This window comes from Xiphias gladius, chromosome 3, assembly GCF_016859285.1.
Source record: "Xiphias gladius isolate SHS-SW01 ecotype Sanya breed wild chromosome 3, ASM1685928v1, whole genome shotgun sequence".
Lineage (NCBI taxonomy): Eukaryota > Metazoa > Chordata > Actinopteri > Istiophoriformes > Xiphiidae > Xiphias > Xiphias gladius.
Genome location: NC_053402.1, coordinates 7,785,115 through 7,812,786, shown reverse-complemented (window position 1 = coordinate 7,812,786; position 27,672 = coordinate 7,785,115). Strand labels below are relative to the sequence as shown.

The 27,672-nt window shown below is 39.7% G+C and overlaps 4 protein-coding genes across 8 annotated transcripts; 2 read left to right on the top strand and 2 right to left on the bottom strand.

The window, feature by feature from the left end:
- The first annotated feature begins 87 nt into the window (after positions 1–87).
- triobpb (TRIO and F-actin binding protein b) lies at positions 88–13,133 on the top strand. Of its 4 annotated transcripts, none has more exons than XM_040122982.1 (13): positions 88–304; positions 3,308–3,340; positions 3,805–3,873; positions 4,078–4,167; positions 4,441–4,550; positions 5,435–5,879; positions 6,903–7,152; positions 8,546–8,657; positions 9,727–9,886; positions 10,359–10,457; positions 11,200–11,286; positions 11,717–11,921; positions 12,083–13,133. In XM_040122982.1, the coding sequence occupies exons 2-12, from the start codon at positions 3,314–3,316 to the stop codon at positions 11,876–11,878; spliced, it is 1,611 nt and encodes a 536-aa protein (XP_039978916.1). In that variant the 5' UTR covers positions 88–304; positions 3,308–3,313; the 3' UTR covers positions 11,879–11,921; positions 12,083–13,133. The 4 variants fall into 4 exon arrangements, with proteins under 4 accessions (XP_039978916.1, XP_039978905.1, XP_039978897.1 ...); XM_040122971.1 differs by having other exon boundaries at positions 90–490; positions 3,284–3,340; positions 5,435–5,876; XM_040122963.1 differs by having other exon boundaries at positions 90–490; positions 3,284–3,340.
- Positions 13,134–13,636: 503 nt separating this feature from the next.
- On the top strand, positions 13,637–15,429 carry ndufa6 (NADH:ubiquinone oxidoreductase subunit A6). Its single transcript, XM_040123041.1, has 3 exons — positions 13,637–13,813; positions 14,862–14,977; positions 15,203–15,429. Exons 1-3 carry the CDS (start codon positions 13,675–13,677, stop codon positions 15,332–15,334), a joined length of 387 nt encoding a protein of 128 aa, XP_039978975.1. The 5' UTR covers positions 13,637–13,674; the 3' UTR covers positions 15,335–15,429.
- A 100-nt stretch (positions 15,430–15,529) lies between these two features.
- On the bottom strand, positions 15,530–17,316 carry LOC120787420 (essential MCU regulator, mitochondrial-like). 2 transcript variants are annotated; one of them, XM_040123066.1, is made up of 3 exons: positions 17,127–17,316; positions 16,737–16,901; positions 15,530–16,173 (listed from the first exon to the last, which is right to left on the bottom strand). In XM_040123066.1, exons 1-2 carry the CDS (start codon positions 17,280–17,282, stop codon positions 16,764–16,766), a joined length of 294 nt encoding a protein of 97 aa, XP_039979000.1. In that variant the 5' UTR covers positions 17,283–17,316; the 3' UTR covers positions 15,530–16,173; positions 16,737–16,763. The 2 variants fall into 2 exon arrangements, with proteins under 2 accessions (XP_039979000.1, XP_039979009.1); XM_040123075.1 differs by having other exon boundaries at positions 16,761–16,901.
- Positions 17,317–17,505: 189 nt separating this feature from the next.
- fam234b (family with sequence similarity 234 member B) lies at positions 17,506–25,725 on the bottom strand. The gene is made up of 13 exons (XM_040122939.1): positions 25,539–25,725; positions 23,846–24,394; positions 23,198–23,311; positions 22,637–22,804; positions 22,165–22,280; positions 20,671–20,821; positions 20,398–20,539; positions 19,774–19,968; positions 19,548–19,626; positions 19,178–19,345; positions 18,854–18,974; positions 18,375–18,601; positions 17,506–18,246 (listed from the first exon to the last, which is right to left on the bottom strand). Exons 1-13 carry the CDS (start codon positions 25,573–25,575, stop codon positions 18,244–18,246), a joined length of 2,070 nt encoding a protein of 689 aa, XP_039978873.1. The 5' UTR covers positions 25,576–25,725; the 3' UTR covers positions 17,506–18,243.
- Positions 25,726–27,672: the final 1,947 nt, after the last annotated feature.

The window sequence follows — 27,672 nt, the reverse complement described above, 5'->3', positions numbered from 1 at the left end:
GGAGGTCCTCGGGCCCCAGTTTTAGTGCCAGCACCGTGTGGTTAGGTAGGTTTTTTTTTTCTCAAACGATCGTCGTGGATCCGCCCAGGAAGTGGCAGACAGGGGCAGAAAGCAGCAAGCGAGCAAAGACACAGGCAAGTTACACGTAACATTAGCTTCTCCCGACTTGTCGGAGAGTTGAGAAATGATAACTGTTAGACTCGAGAACTTTATCCCTGTTTAGTCGGATGAATGCATCTTCCCCTTGACACGGGACAGAAATCTGCTAAGAACGTTGGCGGTTCGCTAGATTAAGTTAAAACGGGTATGAATGGCGGGGTTTTATTTAATGTCTCGTAACGCCAGTGCTCTGCGAGAAAGTAAGGTTTTTGCCCGAGACTTTTAAGCTGATTTGTAAGTTCGAGAGCAAGAAGAGGTTTTTGTTTACGTTAGGTAACGGTACTTTTCTTTTGTCTTTATTTTAACCCCTCTGGATCCTGTTGTCATGACGGTAAGTTAAATTGCACGTTGAAAGCCGTTTTTTTCCCCTGTCTGTCACTTCTTCCTGAATTTAACATATCTCAAATGAACTCTGGCCCAGGTGCTAGCCATTCACATATCTCAGTTTGGTTTAAATGTTTTATTTTTAAGAAAGGTTAATGTAGATTATATGGCTATATTTTAATGGACTCCTCTAGCCAACGTTTGTTTTATTGGAGGGGTGTGTGCGTTAAATGGGCAGAAATGCTTCCAATTTACAGCTATCTTAAAGCTGAAATGTGTTTTGTGGATATGTTTGTGTGTGTAGGTGTACTCAGCTCATCTAAAATTTGTACGTTCCTCTTCCTAATACTAATCTAAAAAAAAAAATCATGCTAGTTTTCAGGTCTGGTGTAGTTTGACCTATTGACCCTGTGTTGTTTACAGGAGCTCGAAATATTAATTAGCCAGTAGTTTATGTGTCAGTTGTTACAGCCAGCTGTAACACATGCTCCATGTTTGCATACAGACATTTGCAAGAAAACCTTGCACGTTTTCATAAAACAACCTAGAGGTATTTGGCTCTCTAAACCATTGTAATCCAGGAACTTTCATCACAATGAGGGTATCATTAGGTATACTATTCACATTGAGAGCGACCCTATTAAATAAACAGAAACAAGTGAAGAGGAGAACCATACATACTGTAATAGGCCTAAAGGACAAGGCTAACATCACCAAACAATGTTCCTCTATACTGATAGGATACAGGACACAGGAGTCAGGAAGAGTGGATGCCATCTCAAACTATTGCCAGTGTTTGACCTTCCTTCTGTCTTGAAGCTTTTTAAGCAAGGTCACTGATCTGAGAGCACATGACAAGATGAAGCACTGTTGCATTAGGGTTATTCATAACAGATGCTGCCCTTTTTTCTGTATCCCTGCCTGTGGCCGCTCCCTGACCCCGCTTATGGGCACGTATTGACTAGATAACATTAATTTATGACGAGGTTTGACACAATGTAACTTGCTCCAGCAGTTCATTTTCATATACACACACATTTTGGGTAAGGAAGAAAAAAGGACAGAAAATACAGTCACCAGTGATTAATCTTTTTAATCTTCTTTATTTTACCAAATGTAGCTTTCCTATTGTATTTATAGCCAACACCTGTTGATCCAGCCATTAATTGTGATTATCCACATCATTTATTAATGTTTAAAGGAAATTTAAATTGAACATAGGGCTTATCATGTTAGGAATACAGTCATATCTTCTCAACATAGTGTTGCTCAACACATTATTCCCTTTACCCAGTGTATTTGCAGTCATCCGACCTTAAAATTTGTTAGATTAAAGAAGATCAGTAGCATAGATGAACTGGCTTATACAGCGAAAAACTGGGTGGTGCTGTGGCTTACAAGAACACAACTCAAGCCAGGAAGGGATATAAATACAGAACAGGGGTGGTTAGAAATGACAGAACAGATTTAGAAATTATATTAGAGTTCAAACAAAAAGGAAGCAGAACAAAATGATGAAGAAAGGGGATGGAATGAACAACAAGCAGCTGCAACAGACAGAAAAAATAATGGGAATGAGACACCAGTGGGAGATGAGATGACGAATGCAGCAAGAGATTTAATAGTGAGGAATGCACATGCTAGCAAAAGAGAGATAAGCAAAGTCAGGAATGTATGTTGGAAAAAAATGCCTAATCTTAATCTGGGATCACCACATTTTGAGGTACCTAGTTAATGTTTTCCTATTCCTGTCATCATGTCAAAAGCAAAAACAGGCCTGTCCCAGGAAATGGTGTAAAGCAGCTAAAGCATGTTTTAATGTATCTTCTACTACCATACAGCTGCAGCAAGAGACCTGCACATATTTCATAATGTGCAATAGAGTTGCGTTATGAACAGAAGAGTGACTGTAAACACTGGGTTACATTCGCAAATTTCTTAGGTTTCCAAATCTTTCTTCCCTTCACCAAGGACGTGCTGCTCCGAGTCCTAATCTTTCTGTCTGTTGTCTGCAGATATTTTGTGTCCTTATCCTTTAGTCTCACTTGTTTCCTGTCATTTTTCACACCTCATATCCATCTCTCTTTGCAGCCATTCAATTTGGGATGCTGCAGTACAATAGAGCAGCACCCTGTCTGACACATTATGTTCTTGAGATACTTTATTAAGAAAATAGGGCTTTATTGAATGATCACAATATACAATATTATCATCATGTTAAATATTAAATGCTAAAATTGAATCAAAGCATTAGATAATGTAGTGATCTAAATGTATTCACGTTTTCCAAAATATAGTTTCAAGAAAGTATATACACAAAGTGTAAATATGTACCATTACTGGCACCAGTACTGACCTCGCCAATCTTAAGAAAGCAAGTTTCTCCAAAGTAGAAACTGGTTTATGTCCTCTTGTGGCGAAATAAGTCAGGAGCATTGTTGTCATCGTGTACAGTGATAGAAAGCCTGTGGTGGTGTGGTTTCTGCTAATTTTCTTTTTTTAGAGATGTAATTATATTTAGTCCCACCCTTCTATATGTTCTTGTAGTACACTTCTTCCTATTGTTTCATTTGTTACAGCTATTGACATTTTTTCACCTTTTTTCTGTTCCTGTTAACTTTACCTGTTTCTTTTTTCTCTGTGAAATATTTTGAGACTTGCTTGTGACAAAGAGTTCTACAAAAAATTACCTTGATATACACAGACAACAGAGTTCCGTCCTTCAAGTTTTGTAACATTTCTGTCAAAAATTCAAATGAAAGTCAGTGAATGTGACGCTGTATACTCTCTTGCCTCACAGCCTGACCTCCTCAACTTCAAAAAGGGATGGATGTCGAAACTGGACGATAGTGGAGAGGTACAGTACAGTAAAGCTGAGTGTCGTACTCCAGTCAAAAGTCATATCCTCCTCTCTTTCTATCTTTACTACCCTCTTCCCTCAATCCCTCATTTCTAATGAGAAAGGTTGTGTGTAAGGCGATAGCGGTAGGATATCCTGGTTATCACAGTAATAGCTTGGTTGCTTTAGGCACAACAGGTGTCTCCTCTCTTTGAATGATATACTTGAGTGAATTAGCCTCTCACTTCACACATCACATACTGTAAGTCTTCAGTTTAACATGAGGCCTCCCTGTGTCACTCTTATGTTTGTCAATGCTTTTTCAGACCAGGCTTATTCAAAAAATAAAATGTTAATACTACACTGTTTGGTTTTACAGTCTCAGATATTGTCATTGTTATGTTTTCATAGTTTTCATATTTGTACTTACGAGTTTCTGATCTCAGTTCAGTCTTGGATTAATTGATATATTATGTGTTTAGTGGAAGAAGCATTGGTTTGTTCTGACTGATGCTGGACTGAAGTACTACAGAGACTCGAGCGCAGAGGAGGTATATTTTTTAATAAGACGTTTTCTTTGTTGCATACGTGAACTATTGTAATGATCTTAATTAAGGTTTTTTTTTTTTTTAAAACAAGGTTACATGAGCATTTCAAGCATAAACTTAGCATATTGTATCATTTATGACAATAAAAAGAGGAATAATATATCCTGTTTCTGTGTAGGTTGTGAACGTATTGTGTTTTCTGTACAGAGAGATGATATGGACGGGGAGATTGACCTAAAATCCTGTGTGAAGGTGTCTGAGTTTGATGTGGAGAAGAACTATGGCTTTCAGATACAGGTGAATATCTCTCTCGCACAGGTTAACCTCTTTCATATACTGTGGATGTGACTGATTTTCTTCAATATATTCCTCCCTTTTTGTCTTCCCTTACCACACCCACTCTTTGTCCACTTCATTTCCTTGTTATTCTGTTATCATGACTCAATATTCCGTCAGCATCTCCTCCCCATTTCTCTTTGTATCTTTCAGTTTTTCTTTATCATCTCCATCTCATCCCAATTCTGTCACATCTTTGTGTCTCCTTAACCTGCTTTCCCCTTTGTTCACCAGACACGGGAGGCCGTGTTCACACTCTCTGCCATGACAGCTGGGATCAGGCGGAACTGGATAGAAGTTTTAAAGAAGTGTATCCGGCCCAGCAGCTCTCCAGACCTCACACAGTAATTTCCAGTTGAATTTTTAAATATAAAAGCTTAAACGTATATACAAGCACGTTTAGTGTACAGCAAAAACCATTTTGTCGGATACATTCGAGATTTGAGAGGCTAAAATTAAGACACATAATTTTTTCAGACCTTGCGCACTGATCTCTCATACTCTTACAGTTAATTTAAGTGCTACTTTAATGACAGGAAATGACCTAATTAAATATTTATATCTGATTAATTACCATGTAAAAATTAACATTTTCTTGTCCAACCTTAATGCAGTGGATAAGTTACTTGTTTTTTTTCTATGTCATATCAGTGATAATTGATTATTTTAAGTTTTTTGGTAACTTGCAACTCCTTGCCCTTAAAAGCCATATCTAAGGAGGTTGTATACTTTATTCTACAACTTATTTTTGAAGTGTTTGCTTATACTCATTATTTTAACACTGGTTGCCTTAGCGTTCTTTCAAATTGCTCATTTCAGGTCTAGCTGCAGCTCAGCCTTAGCTAAACACAGTTTAGATAAGAGACTCTGTTACTCACAGGAACCAGTAACTTTGCCCCTATTTTAGTTATACTTTGGCAAATTTAGGTGCATCAACGTTAAATTAATAGCTTGGAATGTCAGTATATAGTACTGTGCCTTCGGTTTTCATAATGACTCACCACCAGCTGTGCCTTGTGTGTATATGTTGAGGCTTTGTATGCCATTGAATTACTTATTCTGTCAACCATGAGGAATTTGTGATTGATCACTTACTTAATTGATTTAAAATACGATTTATGAGCTTACAGATGGTAGAAGAATGCCTTGCCTTGATTTTTTTTAAATTATTATTATTTATTTAGATTAAGAATTTAGAATTTATTTATTCATCTCTAATTTTCTCTAGATTACCTGACAGCAGCAGTGACAAGGAAAACTCCCACTCATGTTTTCTGCTGTCTTCCCGTCGCCCATCATCACGTCACAGCGATGTTCAATCAGAAGTTCCATCCTCTGCCCCTCCCACCCAGCGTAGGTTTGACTACGTTGAGCTGTCCCCTGTTCCTTCCTCCTCCAGTCCTCTCCCAGCCAGTCAGAGAGAAGCAGGAGAGGGGCCGGGAAGGGAGCACAGCCAGTGGCAGGAGGAGAGGAACACAAGCAGCAAGTGGGAGGCTGTGCTGTCCAGGAAGGGCACTGGCATAGGATCAAACCAAAGGCTACGCATGGAGGATGAAATAGAAAAAAAGTGGGCTGAGTTTGAACGCATGCCGTTAAAGGAGATGAGCTCTTTATCACCAATGGGATCAAAGTCCTCCAGCCATTCAGCCCAAGAGGCGCTGCAGAGGGAGGTAGTGCGTGGAGATGATTTTTTAATTTGCAAATTAGATAATATGCAAATTAACCCTTCATCTGTCTAGATGAAATAAACATTTCCCGTTTCTGCCTTTTAACACTTGAGTCGCTATTTTCTGACTAGTCCCTATTCTTTAGTAGTGTTTTCCATTTGAAATATGATGCAGTTGAAAATTAAAAGTAAAAATTGATGATGAGAGCGCCTGTGGAGAACATAGAAAGTGATATGGGAGATACTGCTGAAACTCCTCTCTGTTCTGTCTCTGTGTGTTGTGATGTGCATCCTGGTTTGAATCTATGTTTGTAGACTCTGGTACTAAGGCTGTCTACACATGACACGTAGGCTGATCTACACCACGAGGCTCGGCGACGATCTCTGCTAAACGCTGATTTGTTATCATACATACTCATATAATTTACAAACAGCTTTTAAATTCATGCTAAAGAGAAGCCTATGTGCATTTATTTGTTTCCTTTGTGTTTAAGCTGCTTCTTCAGCTAGAATCTGATTAGATAGGCTTTGAACGGTCAGCTGGGAAGGGGGTTAAAGTTCAAGTAATTTAAACTTTGACTGCACCAGCAAACACAAAATCCAACCGATGCACAATGGCCAAGGTGGCAGCGGAGCGAACATTGGCATCATCCGTCAGTCATAAGAAAACAATGGCTCAAGCTGGTGGTTCTGCCAGTGATTATGTGTAGATTATTGGTTGGCAGTGGGACACTGCAACAGATTAACTGATTTGGTGAAAATGTTCATTTAGTTTATTGTATTTGCAAGTCGGTAAGTATGATTTATTAATGCTAGGCTTGGTTAAGCACAGAGGGGAACCTCACGATTTGCGATCCAAAAGCATCCTCTTCCTTCATATCCTAATACTATAAATCCTTATGTCTTTCACTGCCAACAGCAGCTTTTGGGCTAGCTCATGTAAATATCTAATCACACATTAAATTGATAGACTTCTGTCCCCCACCACTGTCGCTCAGTGGGCTTTACCTCTGTCCTTGTCTTCTCTCAGGTGGCGTCACTGAGGCAGCAGATGGAGGAACTACAGCGGGGAAGGGGAGGGGGAGGAGGTGTGCGGGGTGGCTGTGGCCCTGAAGCCCCCTGCGGCCGCAGCCTGGCAGCCATGGAGCGTGCTCACCGACAGGCGTTGGAGGAGTTGCAGAGGCAGCACGAACGCCAGATCAAGGACCTAGAGACCAAGAAGGACAGGCTGCTGCTGGAGGAGACCCAGGACACCGCACGAGGTCAGCACACCAGACGGGGTAGAAACACATATCAAGACCAAAATGGCTGTATTGTTATACAACTGTGAAGGTAGCCATAATTTTCTAAATAAAATATGATTACAGTACTAGTTGTCACTTTTACCAAACCATTAAATGGTCAGTCATTGAGAAGGTCATATGATGAATAAGGTTGGAGCCAAAGTTCCAACAGAGTTCCCTGATCACTTTAAGTAGTATAGGAATGGGGTGTCATCATTGTCATTGGGGTATTTTTCATGTCAAACTACACTACACAAAAAAATGTATAAAAAGCATTACCAACAGAACTCCAGAACTTCTCTGTAGTGCCCTCGATCAACTTCAATATTAGGGTGTTGAATGTCTCTGAATTATACAAATGACATTAAATCTTACAGTATACATAATATGTTGATATTACATTTGTTTTAATTTGAATGTCATACCTAAGCATTATGTATATAGTGGCATGAAAAAGTTTGGGCACCCCTGATCAAAATTTCTGTGACTGTCAAAATTTTAAGCAAGATTAGTGTATTAACAAGTTTAGAGTGAAAAAAGGGAAAGGAGTACCATACGAGAGTTTGGGCACCCCAAGAGATTTGAGCTCTCAGATTAATTTTTACCAAGGTCTCAGACCTTAAAGAAGATAACAAAGTGTTTTCACTTTGGCATTTCCTCAGTTTGCAATGTAATTAGGAAATGGCAGTTAACAGGAACGGTGGAGGTCAAGTTGAGGTGTGGTAGACGAAAGCAAAACTTTCAGAGAACTGCTTGTAGGTTTGCTAGAAAGGCAAATCAAAACCCCGTTTCAATGCAAAAGACCTTCAGGAAGATTTAGCAGACTCTGGAGTGGTGGTGCACTTTTCTACTTTTTCTACTACTAACACCTGCACAAATATGACCTTCATGGAGAGTCATAAGAAGAAAACCTTTCATACACAGTGGATGACCTCAAGAGGCGCAAGCTGAAGGTTTTGCCGTGGTCCTCACAGTCCCCCGACCTAAACATCATCGAAAATCTGTGGATGAAGAGCAGTGCATGCAAGACGGCCAAAGAATCTCATCGACCTAGAAGCCTTTTGCCAGGAAGAATGGGCGAAAATCACCCAAACAATAAGTGAAGAACTCTTAGCTGGGTACAAGAAGCATCACAAGATGTGATTTAGAAAAAAAAAAAGAAAAAAAGCTGTGGGGGAAAAAAAAAATCTTGCTTAAAATATTAAAGAAACGTGTCATCTTTAACTTTTTGCCTTTTGGAAATCAGTTCTCGGTTAGCTATTCACAATAACAGAAATTTTGACCAGAGATGCCAACACCTTTTCCTGCAACTGTATATCCTGTCTTTTTAATGCGGGTTAAGGCTGTAAAAAATTTTTTGTTGTTTCACGCTTGTTCGTTTGTATTTTAGTGATGGAGGCTTTGAAGAAGAAACACAAAGAGGAGCTGGAAAGAGAGGTGGAGAAAGTCAAGAGGTTAAGCAGCGGGGTACTAGACTCGCAGACTTTGCGAGCCCAACAACAGTAAGTAACTTCAAATCAGTTTCTGGCAGTGTGATAGAGATGTATACTGGTCACCCAGAAACTTGAGGGCACAGGAAACACAGTCAACCAGTCTTTGTCTGTTAGCATGACACATAATCCATTAATAAACATTACTCATCTGTTCAGATAAAATAACATCATGATTGAATACAATATTTAGATTTATTTAAGGGACATTCTAAGAATACATAGTTTACATGTATATAAAAATGAAAGCATATAAAGCGCTTCTACAAACACCCCCATCCTGTGTAAGCCTTTAGTCCAAATTGCCTTGAAAATAAATTCTTGGTTGTTGCCTGGCCCTCAGTCTCCAACAGTGCAGGCCAACATTGGTAATTTATGTGAATAGCTCTCTTGTGCTTTTAAGTGTGAGCATTTTGGCCACAACAGGGTTTTCTGTGAAATAAAAGGTAGAATTTGCAGACTTTACAACAATCCAGGATTCCTCCTCTAAGCAAGGCCATTACAGCAGTTGCCATTGGGTCCTGTTAGGCACTTAAGGAATGTAGAAGAATTTGGTCATGGATTAGTTTTCCTTTGTAAGCTTCACAAGGCCTTTGACACAACGCTGTCTCAGAGGCTGCTACTGGAAGCAGCATTTTAGGGCTTATCTGTGTTGCCTACTCTGCGTTTTTTTTACTCTTTGCATGCTCTTTATTTTTGAGGTTATTGGTCATGAGCAGTAAAGATGTTTTAAAACCACAGTAGAAAATACTTTCCCCATGAAAATGGAAAAAAACACTCATACTTTTTCACAACATGTTGCTGTTATTTAATGCAATACATACTAGATAATAATATACTTTAGAAATACACAGTAAGCACAGAGCAGAATAAAGGAGCTAACATTTAATAGGAAGATTTCTTATGAGGTTAGTTTTGGTTGTCTTGCATGTTGTACAGTACAGAAATGGTCATCTCACAGGAGCAGTGCTGTGACATAGTTCTGGATCTAATTCTGAACTTGATCATTTTGTATGTTAAGCACGTGTTGATTTCTACAAATGATTTTGTGTTATGTTCTGGTATTGGTCTGTTTCTGCAGGGCAGAAACTCAGTCCTTGCAGAGAGAGCTGGCTGGACTGTCTGAGCGCTATTCTCAGAAGTGTCTGGAGCTAAACCGAGCTGAGCAGAGCAACGCTGAGAGAGAGAGAGAGATCAGCCGCAAGGAAAGGGATATGGAGCAGCTGAGGAAAGAGAATCAGGTGAGTTGTCAGCAGATTATAAAAACATATTTGGAACAACAGGACAAGTGATGGAGCAGCCTTGTCATGTTTAAGTCATAACAAGTTGAATTGAAAGATCATTCTCCTTGATGTTGCACTGGCAGGTTTAATTCTTAAATACAGTATGACATTTTTATAGGCTGTGTAATTATAAATGTTAGACTTTAGAAAATTTTGAGAAGCATGGTCCCAACTTTCTGGACCATGACCATTATACTATTAGGTCTCACATCAGTATGTTATTTTGCACTATGCAAGCTCAAAAAAAGTTTTCTTTTAATACAAGTGTGGAGTCTGCACTCCGGCTATATGAGACTAGTATCTACTACTACCCATTGTCTGCAAATTTAAGAAAATCAATGAGCATCAATCAAAACAAAATCTTTTCCTCTGTAGGACTTATTAAGAAAATCAATGAGCATCAATCAAAACAAAATCTTTTCCTCTGTAGGACTTAAAGGCCCGTTTGATGGAGGAGATCAGCCGTATACAATCTACCATCACAGATCAGGGCTCAGACAACAAAGAAAGGATGCCCTGTGAACTAGAGGTAACAGCGCTTATACTGTATACTCAAAACTAAAAGCAGATGAGGGGGGTCTGTGTCTGCCAGTTACTAGTAACTTTCTGAACTGACAGTAATGCCTGTCATGGGGTGCACACATGTGAAACTCTGACCCACTGCATTAAGATTAAAAGTCATAAGTGAGGTATTATTGGAGGTTTGAAATTAAACTGGCATCATGTTGATATGTAAAACATGACATGCAGTTTTTATGTCACAGTAAGTATTGGCACAAGTGTTTATAAATAAATTTATACTGATATATACTGTGCTAACAAAGTGAGATTTGATGTTTTGCGTAGGGACACTTCATCGTGGAGATACTTTCACTCATGAGATCAGAATCAGTCTAAGAAAGAAACCTGCCTGCTGTCCAAACAAATGATACTGACATGTCACCCAGCCTCTGAGAGGCATAATAAAGCAAAACCTAAAGTAGCAAAAATGTAGCATTTCATTTATGCTCTTTCTGGTTACCAAACTTGTGTTGAACTTTTCGGATTACAAATGGAATGTCATGATAAACAGCAGTTGGCAAGAAGCCCAAGTTATGTACTGTATAAATTACAGAGAAACACTGTTTATCATAAATCAGGCAGAGCACAATTACTATGCATCTGTCGTGGACTCGAGTGATAATTATATGGATTTAGGGTAATAAAAATATGTTCTGTGTGTTATTTTTTTGGCAGTAAAAGAAAACCACTCTATTTTGTTTTTGTCCCAGGTTCTTCTCAGGGTGAAAGAAAACGAGATAGAGTACTTATGCAAGGAGATCAGCTGTCTAAGGAATGAACTGCAGTTTCTGAACATGGTACTGTGTGTGTGTGTGTGTGTGTGTGTGTGTGTGTGTGTGTGTGTGTGTGTGTGTGTGTGTGTGTGTGTGTGTGTGTGTGTGTGTGTTGATCTTTTATACAAATATGTGGTGTCTTTTTGTATGAACCTTACACTATTACTTTCAATGTAATAGTGTAGTTAATACTCACATGTTTGAACAAGGTCTTGGTTAAATTTCTTATCGCTGGAATCCCAGGATAAATCTATATAGTTGCCCTAGGTGGTCAATAAACACATGTGTTATACCATATGAATCATCTAATTTATACACACTTATAGCATGTTTAGACAGAAAGTATACATGTTTTCTTCATAGTGGATGTGATGTCACACTAAGATGGTTGATGTAGTAGTAGATGAAGCAGCTTGAGGAACCTAAGCCTGTCTTAACACTCTTTGCTCCGCAGGAGAAACGGTTGGCCTGTGAACGATATACGGAGGTGCACGAGGAGCTGAGTGGGATGAAGGGCCGGAGCGAGCGAGAGATCCAGAGTCTAAAGGAGCACTTGAGACTGGCCATGGCTGCTCTGCAGGAGGGGCAAAAGCTGGGCAACAGCCTGGACCACTGAGAACCTGCTGCTGGTGCCATTACGCTGACAGACACAGTGACAGGTGTGGACTAGTGTAGAAGAGGCAGGGAAATGGCATCCAGTTTCACACTAATGGAGCCAGTGTCACTGCCCCAATAGAGATTTTGAGAGGGAGGTATTTGTCCGAATTTGTATTTGCTAGTTTTTAAAAATTCTCTCTGCATATTTTTTTTTGTTCTACAGGTGTGTCTGCACCATGGGGACTGAATCAAAGACGGATACAGAAGAGGAGTAGAGGAGATGATTGGTGGACTTGTACAGTTCTGGCTGTGTAGGGACCATGATAGTGCCTTAGTTTTCAATAATTCTGCCAATGAGCAGCATAGAATAGCTACTAGCTGGTTTCATTACACTGGGCCACACATGATATATAAAACTGCACTTTTCATTTTTTTTAATTTTAGCTTTTGCTTTTGTGAGTGCAAGCGTGTATGAGTGCGCTTTTGGTCTTAAAACTGGAATATTTGTTGAGTGACATGATTTCTTTTTCATCAGGTATTGTAGATTTCCATGCAGATGTAGATGTTCATGCTGTATCAGCTTTTTGGTTGTTTGATAAACTTCTCATTGCCTCTGTGTCTTCTGCCTGAGACAGCAGGAGTAAAAAGTTACAGAAGTGCTAATGTCATCTCAGTTTTCTGTTGTACAGCTTTTGAGTCATGTTTGCTCTGAAAATGGCACACGTTTCTTCAGAAATGGGAGCTCATCATTTGGTGTAATTATTTTCCACCTAGTAATATTTTTGCTTTTATTGTGCTTGTGAATATGAAATTCTGTTTATTAAAAAAAAAAAAAAAAAAAAAAAAAAAAAATGGGATTAATACAGGACAAGACAGCGAAAGCTATTCATTCCTGGCAGGCTGAATTGAAGTTGATCTGATTGTATAGAAGCATATTTAGGGCCGACTTTCTTCGGGGATGCTTGCAAAAGCTGTTGAATGAATGTTGTCCCACGTCACAGATGTCTGTATCTTTAAACCATGGCTGAGAAGCAGGAACTCTCAGGCTTCCAGTCTCCCCTGATCATTACTGGCATTTATATGCCACCACCACAAAAAATGACAGATTTTGCATTGATGAGCCAATTTTTTGTTGACAGTATGTATTGTGATAAAATTACTTATCTACCTGCCTTTTAAAAACTTTTTCATATTTAATGTACCGAAGAGCCTGTATCATCTTTGTAAATTATACACATTTTTTTGCAATTAATAAAAAGTTCAACAGAAACACATTTTTTTCTTTATGCCTTTTATAAAAATAGACTATTGCCACACATATGTTACAATCTATTCAAAGATTATGAATCGCAGTTTCAGAAATATAAATAAAAATTGCTTTAATGCTCTTCAATACATGCTACCTAAAAAATGTTCATTTTTTGTTAAGACTTTAGTTTGTGTTTTAGTCAAGTGACTTGATGTTAAGAGGCTGTGCATTGTGGCTTATTAAAAAACATTTAAATGTGTTTCTAATATTCTGTCCAACTCATTTATATATTTGAATGAACAAAAATATTAGAAACAGAAAAGTATAACGCAGTTCAGTACAACGGCATTAATTACGTTGGAGCTTAATGTCTCTAAAACATTGCCAACAACAATGAAATGTGTAAAGAATTTGAAAAATAAACGCAGTACCTCTTATTCCTAACTGTCGGTGAATGACCGTCTCCTGTCTTGAATCAGCCTTTTCTCTAGGTGGCATCACGGAGTTTGTCAACATAATTACGCCATCGAGTTAGTAAAAACGGAAACGGTGAAACGGCAGCAGTCATGGCGTCCACAGCGGCGGCCCGCACGGCAGCCGGTGCCGCTAAAGTTGTGAAACCGATTTTTAGCCGGGACCTGGACGAAGCTAAGCGCAGGGTCCGGGAGCTGTACCGAGCCTGGTATCGAGAGGTACCTAACACAGGTATGTATGTCGGTCTGCTGTGACGGGTAAGAGGTGCATAAAGATCTGTGCGAGCGTCAAGGTCGTGTCTATGTGGAGGTTCAGCATAACATTAGCCCCTAGCACACAGCAACCTCAACATAACATTAAATTTTGCAGACATTCTTTGTTCCAGCGCATTTGATAGAAACGTTGATATTTTAATTTAAACTAAAAGAATAATGAGAAAACCGTGAACTGCAAGCGTTTATACCTTGAATTATTTACTCCTGCCAATATTAATTCGGCTCCATATACCATTATCGGTTGTAACACCTGAATTTGCATGAAGGCTTACAAAACTGTATTCTGATATTGGCCTGTTAGTGATGCAAAATACAGTATACTGTTACTGGAGTAAAAAAAAAACTAAAAAAAAAACAGCGGTGCATTCCTCGATTCTAATCAGTTGTGTGTGGGTTCATACTTTGTGATGACCCTACCTTTTTCAGATTGTGGTGTCGTGAAAAAGTTTTTAAATCACTCATGTACCACACTCAGACACCACCTGTTAAATACGATTGTTATGGAATATTCCTTTTTCCCTAATGGAGGGTCTCGGTCAGCTTATGTACAATGTATGTTTACATTAGGCTCTAGTTAATACACGAGAAGCACAAACTGAGGCTCGTTTATATTTTGCTTAGTTTGTGAACCACTCACCTCATCAGTCCCATAATATCTCAGTGTTTAGGGTTAAAGGGTAACGATTTCTTTAGTTTCATATTCTCTGCAAATCCGATGTAAAGTCCAAAACCAACAAATAATATATAATTTTATCAAATTTGGTATGTGTGGCCAAAGCCTAATACAACCTTTCACATGTTCTATCCAGATATATTAACAACACATAAATGAGGGTGAGAGATTCGTTTTGGTCATTTCATGGGTTGTGTTGATTAATGTATAGAAAAACAACGGTCTTGTCCTTTCAAATAAAACAAATTAAATAATAATTGTAAATGAGTTCCTGGATGAAGTTAATGTGGAGGAAAGAGTGACTTTTTTGCTTGTATTTCTTCCTCTACAGTTGCCATGTTTCAGCTGGACATCACAACACGTCAGGGAAGAGACAAAGTGAGGGAGATGTTTGACAAGAACAAGCACGTCACTGACCCCCGTGTGATTGACATGTTAGTCATTAAGGTAAAAACAGCCTTACACTAATCTTTGAACTGCATTGACCATTATCATTTTAACTCATTTATTCAACTAATAGGCTGCCCAGTACCTCTGATCAGTGTTCGTGAATCCAGCATCCCACCTCAGTTGAATGAATGTAGAAGTCGGCTGTTCCTTAGAGCAACAATATGCTGTTTCCTCTCAGGGGTACTTCAATTTTTTTCTGTGTGCATGTTATTTAACCCCCAGGGTAAAATGGAACTCCAGGAAACGATCCATGTCTGGAAGCAGAAGACCCACGTAATGCGCTATTTCCGTGAGACTGAGGAACCTCGTCCCACTGACTTCTTGTCTAAATTCTACCGGGGTCATGACCCATGAACTGTGTAGCTGTCTGCTGATCTCTGACCCCACTTTGCTTGTGTCCAGTGTAACAGATGTTCCCCTTTACTGTAAATACACACTTAACACTCATATGCCTAAAGTTGTGTCCATTATTCACAATCAAAGCTATGTGGGAATTGACTTTAAGGGACAGTTCAACAAAAAACACGCTCTACAACAGATGGTGCTGTTCATAACAATGTCTTCCATTTGGAGATATAGGAGGAACTGTTCCTTAAGATCATATAGAAGCACTGTTGGTCTGATATTTTACATACCTGGAAATCCTGTACTGAAGGCAGACAGCATCTCCAAGAAACCGATGATGTTTTTAATTGTTCCCAGTCTCTCCTCACAAACTCAAGCACGTGTTTAAGGATAATTCACTGTGTATGCTGTAAATTTATGTTTAAATTTTGTTGGGATTTATTCATTTTCCTCTTTGGATTATATTTTTGATTGGTGGTTTATTCAAAGTAGAATTTAGGACATACTTGTGTCATAAACAATGAGAACGTAGTGTCACTTAACTGAATGTAACAGACTATAACATTACACTTTATATTCAATAGTGCACAAATGCCATCAGGTTTCACCAAGGTCTATTGAGCATGCGCTGCATTTTACAATCGTCTTTCCCTTTATTAAGACTTAAGTATGTCATGCAAATACAGTACGATAAGATCAGTCTGGAACAGCCCCATCTCAGTGTTGATAACAGCAAAAACCTTGAATCCAGTGCAATTGGAGGCGACTCAAGAACAAAGCAGGGGGAGACATTTATCCGTTCAGAGGCTCATTGACTCCTCCCCGTGTTAGTGACAAAACAAGGTGATCTGTAGAGGAAAGAAAAAGTTTGGGAGTGGTGACTTTTTTGTTTTCTCATTTTATGTGTTTGTCCTATTTTAAGTTGCATATGCTATCTTTAAAAACTCCAAAAGTGACACAATTTATTAACTCTGACTGAAATCTGTTCAGCAACAACTGCAAAAAAAAAAAAAAAAACCAAACAGGAAAAAAAAACAAAGCACATAAGGGAATTTATGTTTTTCCCCTTTCTACTGGTGCATTCGGCTTGCCAATGTGGGATACATTTGTAAAAAATTATGTTTACTATTGACTATGTAGGCAGTCATACTAATTTGCCATGCCATGAACTTATAATTCCTTTATCCTGGTTGAGAATAGGAAATCTTATGTTTCAGCTTGTACTCAAACGAGGCATCAGTATATTGTCTAGTGAAGGGACCCCCCTCTTAGAGCCCCATAAGTAAATGTCTCCCACAGCTGTCGCCCATGCACCAAATAGATCGAGCAAGTGTTTGTGTTTGTGTGTGTGTGTGTGTGTGTGTACTTTGCCACAAATCACAGTGAAGCCCATAATCCAAACTAATGATACCTGATAACCAGGAAGCCTACAGACCCTTCAGTCATCATCGTCATCGTCCTCGGGGACAAAGATGTCGTGCTCCTCCAGCAGCGCAGCAAAGTTCTTGCTGATCTGAGTCCCCACATACAAGAAGGGCACCACTACGAGAGCAATCCGGATTAGGCCGAAGGGGGTCTGCTCCCCAGTGTCACACATCCCACCATAGAAATAACTAAGTTAGTTATTCAGATATTACACAGCCACTGGATTTATTCCACTGTGCTTCTACCCATGAGTCTATTCGTTCAGGGAGCCCCCCCATCCCACCACATAAAGACACACCCCCTTTCTCTTCTGTGTCTAATTGCGTTACTGAGCTGTTAATTACACACCACACTGACCCTTTAAATTAACACTCACCTTCTTGGGTTTGGGCAGAATGGCACCGGATGACGTGTACACGGCTGTCCGGCACGGTGTCGCGGTCCTCCCCGGCCCGTTAGAGGGAGTCGGCGGTGAGGAGCGGCCGTTTCTGAGGGCCGACAGCCTGGCCAGGCTACCGAGGGCCGACGCCATGTTTACAGCGTTTGGTGCGGCACCAATGCGGAAAACGGAAGATAATTCTGGATGTGGAGGTGCGACAGCGCCGCCCTGCGCTACTGTAACAACACACCAATCTCCTTTTCCAAAAATGATCCTTACTAGCAGGTTGTCTGTGCAATTTCAGTGACTAAAAAAACTCGAGACGCCGGAATGAGGGTTGAAATAAACGACACAGTCTGCGTGGAGAAGTGATTTTCATACTTGCTCTTGCAATATGTGAAGTTGCAGCTTTTACATTTAAATGCCATAACCCTCGGCAGCAACATATTCACAGAAAATAAACAGTGGTTGATTTTATAACCATACAAAATCTGACAAGATAAATCAAACAAGAAAAAACCAAAACGTTAAAGCAAATCAATAAATACTGTACAGCATTAAATAATTACAAACTCCCTAAACTACTTGACTTGGTAATGAGCAGAAAGAGCAATATTAATGGTTTTGTGACAAAATGCATGTGACTGGGGGATGACACCACATGAATATACTGGCCTTGGAAGAGTTATATAAGTGGTGCATACAGTAAGCTCATTTAAATGTTCTTTCATCTTTACTGTGGGTCATAAACTACTGTATAACGTTATTTTTCTGCCTTCAAGTCCACACAACCATAAACATTCAATTAAATTTTACACACTTCCCTATATGCAAGTTAAATAATTAAAATAAGCTTTTTCATTGTACAAACATAAAATAAACCAAAATAATACAAACAAAAATCCTGCCTACAAATGATCTTTTTACAGTAAAGAAATTTCTTTCTCAAGTAACAGAAATTAAATTCATACTTAGTAAACCTAACAACATGTAAACAGCCTCAAATGGATCCTTAGTGCAGAGCTATCCACAGCTTATATCCCTTTCACCCGCAATTGAGCTCCTTGTAGTTGAACTGCTTCGTGTGACACGGCATGGTAGCAGTTGCGGCTCATCACTAAACAAGGAAACACAGTTTTGAGAAACTAATCATTGAGTGTTGATAGTGAACGTGAGCCTTAAATAAATAAGGCTGCTCTCCTGCCTGATTTGATTGCCTGTATCTCATACTTATAGCTTTCTCACCTGACGTTTGAAGGACAGACGCCTGAAGAACTTGTTGACCTCAAACACACCAGGTTTAACGGGTGCCCCGGTCTTGTTGCTTTCCCCCAGTCTCACAGTTTGTCCTTTGGTGATAGCAGCTCTGAGGCTCATGCTCTTGACTATCCGAGCACTGGGCCCTGAGTCAGGTGTGGGCCGGGAGGATACGGTGATGTAGGAAGCATCTTTCTGATGCTCCTGATAACTCACTGTCAGAGAGGAAGTAGGCGGAAATAGGCGGTAGAACATTTTTATGACTTGAACATGTGTATTACTAATTGTTTAATTACTATGATGGCATCTTTTCTCATCTACTACTGGACTACTTTTCAAGATAGCTTGGTGGTCAGACCTTTGGATAGCAAATGATAACGGTTATAATACAAAATTTATGCATCAAAACAGATATTGTTCTACAGTGTACTGCAGCTAGAGTACATTTGAACTTTGGCGACTTTTACCTGCAGAGGTGACAGCGGTTTCTGTAGTACTAGTGAGCTCCAGCAGGATTGTGGGATATGCAGGGTGCAGCAGGAAGAGTTTTCTGATGAGTGGCTCCACTGCAGCAATACCTGGTGCCACCTATACAGCCAGCGTGGAAAGTTGTTTACATAGGTTGAGTATTTCATTGATGGCTCCAGTTCAAACTCAAAGACAATGAAGTAAGATAAGCTGTGAACTTGATTCATACAGAGCAGGCTCTTTATGTTTTATGTATTTTTTGTATTCATTGAGCAGTAACTGATTTGCCTCAATGGTCCTCTTGTTCGCTGTGGCAGACTCACAGTTGTCTTGGTAACATTCCTCTGTGCATTGATTGGTTCACTGGCCCAAAAAAGGAAAGCTGATTGGCCAGTCGAGGTGGAAATTGCAGAAGTTTCCAAAACAAGACCAGGACACAGAAACTCTGCTGACCAGAGAAGGTGTCCATTTGCCCCATCAATGATTTGTGCCTGACAGACAGAGAAGAGGAGAAAAACAGAACAATTAAAGCAAACGCAGAGGCCAGGGAAAATGTACTCTAATTTCTGTAAGAATTCAATATTACCAAATGAAAAAACAAAGAGAAGTGTAACAAGAATTTTCTGCAGCATGTGAGCCTTTGCATTAATATGAACCTTGAAAAAAAGTATATGATATAACTGCTTGTTTTACCTCCATGATACCGTTTGCTGAATGCTGAAAGAAAAGATCTAGGATTCCATCATCATTGAAGTGTCCAAGGGCTGGTTGGCTATGAAAGGAAATGATATATTTGAATCATATTTTTCTGAAAATTCTTATATATAACTTATTCTGTTTTCAGCAGTTAATAAGCCTAAACAACTGAAATGTCACAGTAATTCAGTCAGTGGTGACATAGTGATCTGCAGGGCTTTACCTGTGAATGGGAGCTGAGCTGAAGGTCCATTTTTTACGTATGTCCCTCTGTTTCAGCACTGACAGTTTGCTGGAGCCATACACTAGCACCCAGTCACTTCTGGTGGAGTTCAGGTTAGAAACAGTGTCCAGGCTGTTGTGGTTGTTGCCAAAACCAGCCACAAGAGGGAGCAAGAACTCCACGCGCTCGGATCCTCTACAAGGATGACAACAGGTGGAGGTGAGAGTGATTGTCTAATAAACTAGTAGCGGTCATTGAAGTCTCTTCCACTGTGTATGGTAACAACCTAGGAAACAGAAGGTGTTTTTTTTTTTTTTTACTTTGGCTAGTAAATGTATGTTCTTTATTTTACTGCTTTAAAGTGCACATATCAAAAAGACTGAAATATGTATAAAGTTTAAGATTCAAGTATGATTAACGAGTTTAACTTTTTCTATTTAACTCCAGTGGAATAAATAGTTAAATAAAATCGGCACTCATACCCTAGTTCGAGCATCACACTTGTAACACGTTTTGTAACTGTGTCTCCCTACAATACCAACTGATTAAAGGTTTAGTATTAAACACATAACGAAAACATCTGTACAGTGTAACCAGAGCCAAGTGCCAGTCACTGAGGTTTACCTGTAAATGTGTATGAAGGAGGACGAATTGGTTTTCTTGAGTTCCTCCCACCCTGGATCCTTAATTTTAAGTGCCTGAGTTATGGGCATTTTGCCAGTGGCGCGAATGTAAATATCACGCAGAGAGATGGCTTCTACATTACCTAAGGAAACAGACATTAACACAAAGTCATGTAAAACAGCAATGTAAATGAACTGAATCAGTTACCTCATTATGCTAAAAATATGAGTAACGTCTGAGACCTGTACATTGATTGCTGAATTATTCGATTACCTAGTCCAAATAGGATGTAATATGCCCCTTTTGGTGTCTCGTGCAGCAAAGGACCGATCAGCTTTCCTTGTCCAGTGAGGTTGAAAGGCACGGGATGTCCAAACTGTGCCCCCGTCAGCCCAGAGATCAACGTCAAGGAGAGATCCAAAGCCTGAAAAAATGAATATAGTAGAAATAGGTATGAAGTCACTGAAATTCATAGTAAATTATCTGGATCTGCTCCAAAATGTAATGGGTTCTTCCCTGGCCCATGCCCCAAGCTCCACCACATTTGGTACAAATCAGTTCAGTACTTTATGCATAATCCGGTTGACAAATAAACAAACCATGAGACACAGATGAAAACATAACCTCCATGGCGGAGGTAATGAGACTGTACCAATTGCACAGTTTCATTTAGTTGGCAGAAATATCAGAGCGGGCAGCTTTCAAATTTTAAAACAACTGAAATGTTGTATTATTTTTTTTACTTCATCACACTGTGTGATAAGAGAATGATTGAAATCAATTTCAATCTAATAATTTCAACTTTTGCATTTTAAAGTTCTTAACTGAGGGACCCATGCAAATCAGCTGACATAATATCAACACAACATGCGCACAAAGTGTTTTAAATAAGATAAATTTAGATTAGTAAGAAGTAACTACAAATTATTACACAAATTTTATAGCATAGATCATCATAGATTTTCGAAATGCACATTTGCACTGCATGCAAATTATATGTAAAATACCTCAATGAAACAATGTATGTGTATAGGAGAAAAAGAGGGAGGTGGCTGACATGCAGTTGTATGCAAAAGGGATATGACATATTTTGTTGCTGTTTGAAGTGATAAGAAGTAAATACAACCCTTGCAGTGAAGAGTCATTAAAAGTGGGGAGCTTTGCTTTGCTTTTCTGCCCAGCAGATGTGCAGTTTTATCTGAGAGTCTTCTTGGTCTTCCACTTCTTGTCTTGACTTCCAGAGTTTCCCTCAGCTTCCATTTCTTAATGACATTTCAGACAGTTGAAATTTCAAGCTAGAGGCTTTTTGATGTCTTTTTATAGCCTCCCCTGCTGCAATTAGCTTCATATTAGACCCTCAGACAGTTGGTTAGATGAGCCCATGGTTGTCGAGTGTTACCACAAGATTTGAGGAGTCAGACAATTTATTGGATCTGGAAATGCTAACAGTTCCTAATGACTTCTTGACCTGCTTTACCAGTCCTAATGAGTCAATTAAAGCCTAATGAGTTAATGAAGTTCTTAGTGTTTTACAAGTACAATGGTGGCCAAACTTTTGCACATGCCACAATTAGTATTTAATTTTTTTTTCTTTCTTTAAGTTCAAGAAATAAAACATAAGTGCATTAACATTTAAAGAGAGATGCTCATTTTCTGTCTTGTCCGTTTACTGCATGGGGTGTATTTACTTTTTTTCACTTCAAAAAACAACAAAATATGTAATTTTCCCAGGGCAGCCTAAACTTTTTCGTACAATTGTAGCTATACCTCATCTGCAGGCAGGGTGGCTATGAGCAGATCTGGGACTGAGTCACCCTGGAGGTCTGGAAGTAACACCGCCTGGGATTCAATGTTCTTGAGCTGGACTGATGACAAGTTCTTCCCTGAGGAGTGAAAGGAAACCTCTCTGACCTTGTTTTGTTTTATACTTTGAAAACTTGGGGTAGGTTACCCTTATTGACTTGTTTTTACAAGCCAAGGCAGCTGACCCTTTTCATTTCGCTCTCTGGCCTGGTTGGGGAACTGTAGGTTGAGAGAAACTTAGCTCAAATATACATTTGTTTATTACATATGATCGTATCTCTCAGCATAACCAGACAGTTAAGACAATATAAGACCAAATGCAAAAGGTTTATAGGAGTGCTCAGTAATTATTGTTTAATTAGTATTTGCTGTTATCTCCACATGAAAAAGATGGACTGACAAAAACCCACACTGCTTAAATAGCTTGTCTTCTAACCTGTGGTGCCATTGACTGCCATGAGGATGGATTTGCTGATGAGGAGACACACAGGTGATGGCTGGGAGCTGTACTGCAGACCACACTGGATGTACATCACAGACTCCCCCATAACTTTCCTCCACAGCACCTGACCGCTGGCTGCAGACAGCGCCACCGCACTGTAAACTGGGATGAAGAAGGGGCGTCAAACATCATTAATCAAGGAAACATACAGCATTAAAAAAATGAGAAAGGTTAAACAAAGAATAAGAGGATGAGATATTAAAGTGGATTCAGGTTTAAATCAGTTGGCTCAGGACTAGAGGGATTAGACTAGAAGATTAATTTTACACCAGTGCATATAGTTAAGTACAAACACTAGCTAAGGTACTTGTGGCACCAAGATTCTATCGAGGCACCGAGAGGGAGATGACACATGCACATTACAAGGACATTTAGACATAATTCTCTTCCTCTCTTATATGAAATGCCCCCATTTTTAATGAAGTTTGTGGATCAACAGGGTAGAAACAAATCGGGATTCACCGGCCACGCCTTTTCAAAGAATTCCCCACATACTTTTGTTCCTTTGTGAGGGATGGGTGTAATTGGTCCATTCAGTAACACCGAGAAACACATCCTCCACTGAATCACCATCAACATCCCACAACGCCAGTGCGGGTGGAGTGACACCTAGACCGCAAAACCAAAACAAAATGAACACACGCCCGCCAGTAGAATCTTAGTCAGTGTTTGACTAGAGCTTATAAGTCTACTAACTGCTTTAAAAACCATTGGTGTATGGTTGTTTTTAAGGGAAAAAAGTGTGATATGACATACAAAGCACAAGAGTAATTAAGTGTCCAAACATTAATGATCAAATTTCTTGGCTGTATTGTCCATGTGCATTTTCTAAAATACTGTTAAATATTCTTATGTGGTCATTAAAGACATAATAATTTTGAGTTTATATTTATTGCCTCTCTATAATACTTTCATTTTGCAGGTTGAAACAGAACATGAGGTAGGTAAAGTGATGTTCACAATCCTGTGTAATTACAGCTGACTAATTAAAGGGTGAGCCAACGCTGTCTAGCCAAAGAGACTCCTAAGTCCTTACATTAGTGGTGGAACCACTCTAATTAATATAATATAATAGTAAAATTAAATACTAAAATGTAGCTACAGTAATTTATCACAAATATCACATGACATTATTCCCTTTACCTCCTGCATCTCCCAGTGCTCTCTCCCACTGCGGCTTCTTTTCCAGCTCTCCCTTCTGGCAAGGGATCAGGAATGCACAAAGCAGCACGAGCAATGTGGCACAGACCAGAGGCACCAAGAAAAACGCACTTCGGCAAGCATTCTTCATCCTCATCCTCTTTTCTTCCGCATCAGTACTGTGAACCCCCAGCCCAGCGCCCCCCAGTGGACCAGCCCCCCCTCTGTCCTCCCCTGCCCTGTCCCTGCCTGAGTCCCTGTGGCTCCAGTACTGCATGCCTTTCATGTTGTCTCCGTCTGGCCTGGATTTGCTAGGGAGTCGCTCTCTCCATTCGTCCTCCTCTTCCTCCTCGTCCTCCTGTGCCTCATCTTTGGCCCCCACAAGTCTTCCGGTCCTGCCACCCCGCAGCTTTGAGGACCCTGTGCCAAGGCAGCTGTCCCTGCCAAGGCCATTTCGGGGGTAGTTGAGCACGAGATCATCCTCTTCACTCTCGTCCTCGCTGTCTGCTTGGGTGAGAGGGTCGTACTCCCCAAGCTCCGAGCCCTTCTTCCCTGCAGAGACAGAGAAAGTGATGGTGAGAATCAATTGTTCTTTGTGTCACTTAGTTCACTTTGTTAGACTAAGTTCACTTAGTCACTTAGGACAAAGGATTATTGTATTGTGACAATGCTTATACATTATTTACACAATTACTAAATTATTCTCTTGCAGTACTGGAGCACTACAGATGTATCCTTCCTTTACTCTGGGCATTTAGCAATAACAACTTTTTCCCTCTGTAGTTAAGGGTCTTTTAGGTCCAATAATGCATTTTACTCAAGTACCGTCATTTAATCCTCAAAACATAATCCTTTTTTTTTTTACACTGACAACTCCATGTATTTAAAGCAATTAATTTTTTTATATATATATCTTAATCTTTTTGGCATATTAAACTATAAACAGGAAAATATGCTGCATATTCTGTAGTTTACCTTATTACAAAAGGTCAGTTTTTATCATCTTATTTTTTAATTATCGCAACTGTAACATCTTTATACTACTACTACTAATAATAATAAGAAAAATAATACGAAGAAAATTTTCTAATGATTACATGTTATTTTGATTTTTGAAAAATAAATAAAATATCGAAGCATGCTCATAATGAGAGACCTCTCAAAATATAGCAAAAGAACATACAGTATTAAAAATTAGATACTACTACAAATACTATCAAAATAATACGACTACAAATGCACATCACTGGTTGTTTCATAAGTAACGTTAGTATATTTACAGCACTATATTTTGCCCGCTATTAGATGTAATATTTATTATCGTGCTTTGCTTGTTTACTCTGCACCAGTCGTTAGGGTTTCACATTAGCAGCTAGCTAACAGGCAACACACAGCAGACACGCTTTGACAGGGAGACGTCAGCATGCTGCTCTACATACACAGAAAACAATATTCATCAAATATGACATCCCTTGGAGAATATTGACATTAATCTGGGATTATATGGAGCAGATGCAACTATGTGTGTGACAATTCAGGGCATGAAATGAACCAATTGCATTTTAAAGAGCTGAATTAAAAGAGAAGAACACTACAGACCACCTAGTCTTGGCTGCAGATGGTTTCAGTAAATTACCGGCTAAACTCTGTTTCGTCTCTTTATCTGTCTAGTAGGAATAAGTGCAGCGCATCTTACCGGGCAGTTTGAGGGCACGGGACAGAGCTGCAGCCATTTCTCTTCTAACGGATCCGCGAGGTAGCGACGTTAGGCAGCGGTGATAAGGAGCTCGAGGGCATCGACCCTGCAGGTTGGATCTGCGCCGTACACTGTATCAAGTGGCAACGCACCGTGACGTCATCCGTAGGTTTGCGAACTGCCGTTTTATATTCTCGACTCTGGCGTTTTGGCATCGCCATCTTGTTTTTTCGGACCCAGAAATGGCCATATTTGGATGAGAGTGTGGCGCTTGGTAGGGGCGAGAGGTGGATCTGACTGAGAACCCGAGAACACTGTGCACGCCCACCTACACCGGCAACCTGGCAGTATCAGGCGCTCGGCTGAGTCCTGGGAGGTCCCTAACAAAATTAGCTTCCATACTTCGAAGTTAACTTTATAGCTGTTAAAGTGATTTTAGAAGCTAATTACACACACGTCCACATTTGCAAATATTATATATATGAGGAGTAACTTTGTAATGGTATTGTAGCTGAAGTTAGTATGGATGTAAGCTAACTGTGTGTAACCACGTGTGGTAAAACCATACACTGTATATAAAGGGTAAAACACACTTTAACATTTTTTGAAAATACGTTCTACAGATCTAAGGTTGCGTTATCTAACTAAGTGAGCGTTAACAGAGACGGCGGGTTATCAGTGTCCTTAAGTTATGGTTACAAATCGATAACGTTATTACGGTTAACTGTTGGCATCTCGACGTGCTGTTCGGTCAAGAGCCAGCAGATCAGCGGGTGGAAATTTTGTTTACAACTAAGGCAAGGGAATAATATATTTTCAGATAACTGTGTGGAGCCCATCTATTGAGAGTACTGCTTCTTTTGACTTTTTCTCTATAGCCGACAATATGATACATTTCTCACTATTACAATGTTTTTTCCATCCAGCCAAGGTCTGGATCATTGGGGACAGGCACGTCTGGCATGGGGCCCAGAGAGCTACAGACACCATGGGGAACAACCTTGGTGTTCATGGTATCTCCATCCATTGTTCCAGCTGGGAATATCTGAGGTGGAAAAGCCTTCTCCCCTTCTTCGACCAGTCCCTACGAGGAAGCGAAGTGCTGGGTGTCCTCCTCATCTGCTGCGGTGGGACTAACCTGGTGGATGTCTTGCTGTCAACCTTGTCGCAGCAATGAGGGAGGACCTGCACCACCTCCACCTGTGGTATCAAGATATGAAGATCATCTTCTCTGGCATCACCTAGAGTTGCAGGTGGAAGGCTTGTGCCAATCTGGGGAAGACTGACAGGGCTCACAGTTTTGTGAACAGTTATATGGCTACATTCTGTATGTTCATTATTTAAATGGCAGCATTGTTTATCACCCTCACATAAAGTTTGACACTCCTGGGCTATTTTTGCTTGATGGAATTAATTTCACCACTAGGGGAATTATATTTTTTTAGTTGCATTTTTAAAAAAAAGTTTTGCTGAGTCCATTAAGGCCCAACTTCAGCAACAGTGAAATGTGTGACACCTTTTTCGCTGATGACGTTAAGTCTTAATGGATTTTTATTTTAGCCCTGAACATAGCCCACATTGTCATGTCTTATGTGATGAGTGTTATTTTTTGTTAATATTGTGTTTTTTAGATTTAACACTTGTAGCCATAACACTGTTCAGTCGTATCAGCTATGCTCTTCCTCTTATTCCCTTAACACCGTAGTTTTACCACCCCATGGTCTTTTGCCCCAATATGGACATAGTTGTTGTAAATAGTTTTAAACATTAGAGCTCATAGTTCATAATTCTCAATTATTATTAATGTCAGTGTGCTGTTCCAAGAGCATCGCTTATTTAAAGAGAGGTTGTTACTTGGGCAAATTTACATGCAAATACTTTATCAGGTTGCTTTTTGTCCCTTTTATTGTTACTTAAGTAAACCAAGAACTGTAACATGAATAGACTTCAGAACAGCTTCTTTGCCCAAGATGTGAGCCTGCTACCTATAAAATGTTTCACAATCAAGGACTCATGATGGATAATGGCTCCTGGACCTTTGGCACCTTACCTCTAATCCCTGTGGACTACTGCAATAGCTTTTTAAGATATGCGTTACAGCCAACCAACAGACTGTTGCACTGTGCGCACTTTA

Bases quoted from the DNA above. Each gene is read 5' to 3' on its own strand.
- ndufa6 (XM_040123041.1), top strand. From the start codon at position 13,675: ATGGCGTCCACAGCGGCGGCCCGCACGGCAGCCGGTGCCGCTAAAGTT. The intron at 13,814-14,861 runs GTATGTATGTCG...CTTCCTCTACAG, and splicing joins TCGAGAGGTACCTAACACAG to TTGCCATGTTTCAGCTGGAC. The intron at 14,978-15,202 runs GTAAAAACAGCC...TTTAACCCCCAG, and splicing joins TTGACATGTTAGTCATTAAG to GGTAAAATGGAACTCCAGGA.
- fam234b (XM_040122939.1), bottom strand. From the start codon at position 25,575: ATGGCTGCAGCTCTGTCCCGTGCCCTCAAACTGCCCG. The intron at 24,395-25,538 runs GTAAGATGCGCT...CTGTCTCTGCAG, and splicing joins CCGTGCCCTCAAACTGCCCG to GGAAGAAGGGCTCGGAGCTT. The intron at 19,969-20,397 runs GTAAACCTCAGT...TCATCCTTGTAG, and splicing joins TCCTTCATACACATTTACAG to AGGATCCGAGCGCGTGGAGT.
- triobpb (XM_040122963.1), top strand. The intron at 8,658-9,726 runs GTAAGTAACTTC...CTGTTTCTGCAG, and splicing joins ACTTTGCGAGCCCAACAACA to GGCAGAAACTCAGTCCTTGC. The intron at 10,458-11,199 runs GTAACAGCGCTT...TTTTTGTCCCAG, and splicing joins GGATGCCCTGTGAACTAGAG to GTTCTTCTCAGGGTGAAAGA.
- LOC120787420 (XM_040123066.1), bottom strand. From the start codon at position 17,282: ATGGCGTCGGCCCTCGGTAGCCTGGCCAGGCTGTCGGCCCTCAGAAAC. The intron at 16,902-17,126 runs GTGAGTGTTAAT...ACTGGGGAGCAG, and splicing joins TTCTGCCCAAACCCAAGAAG to ACCCCCTTCGGCCTAATCCG.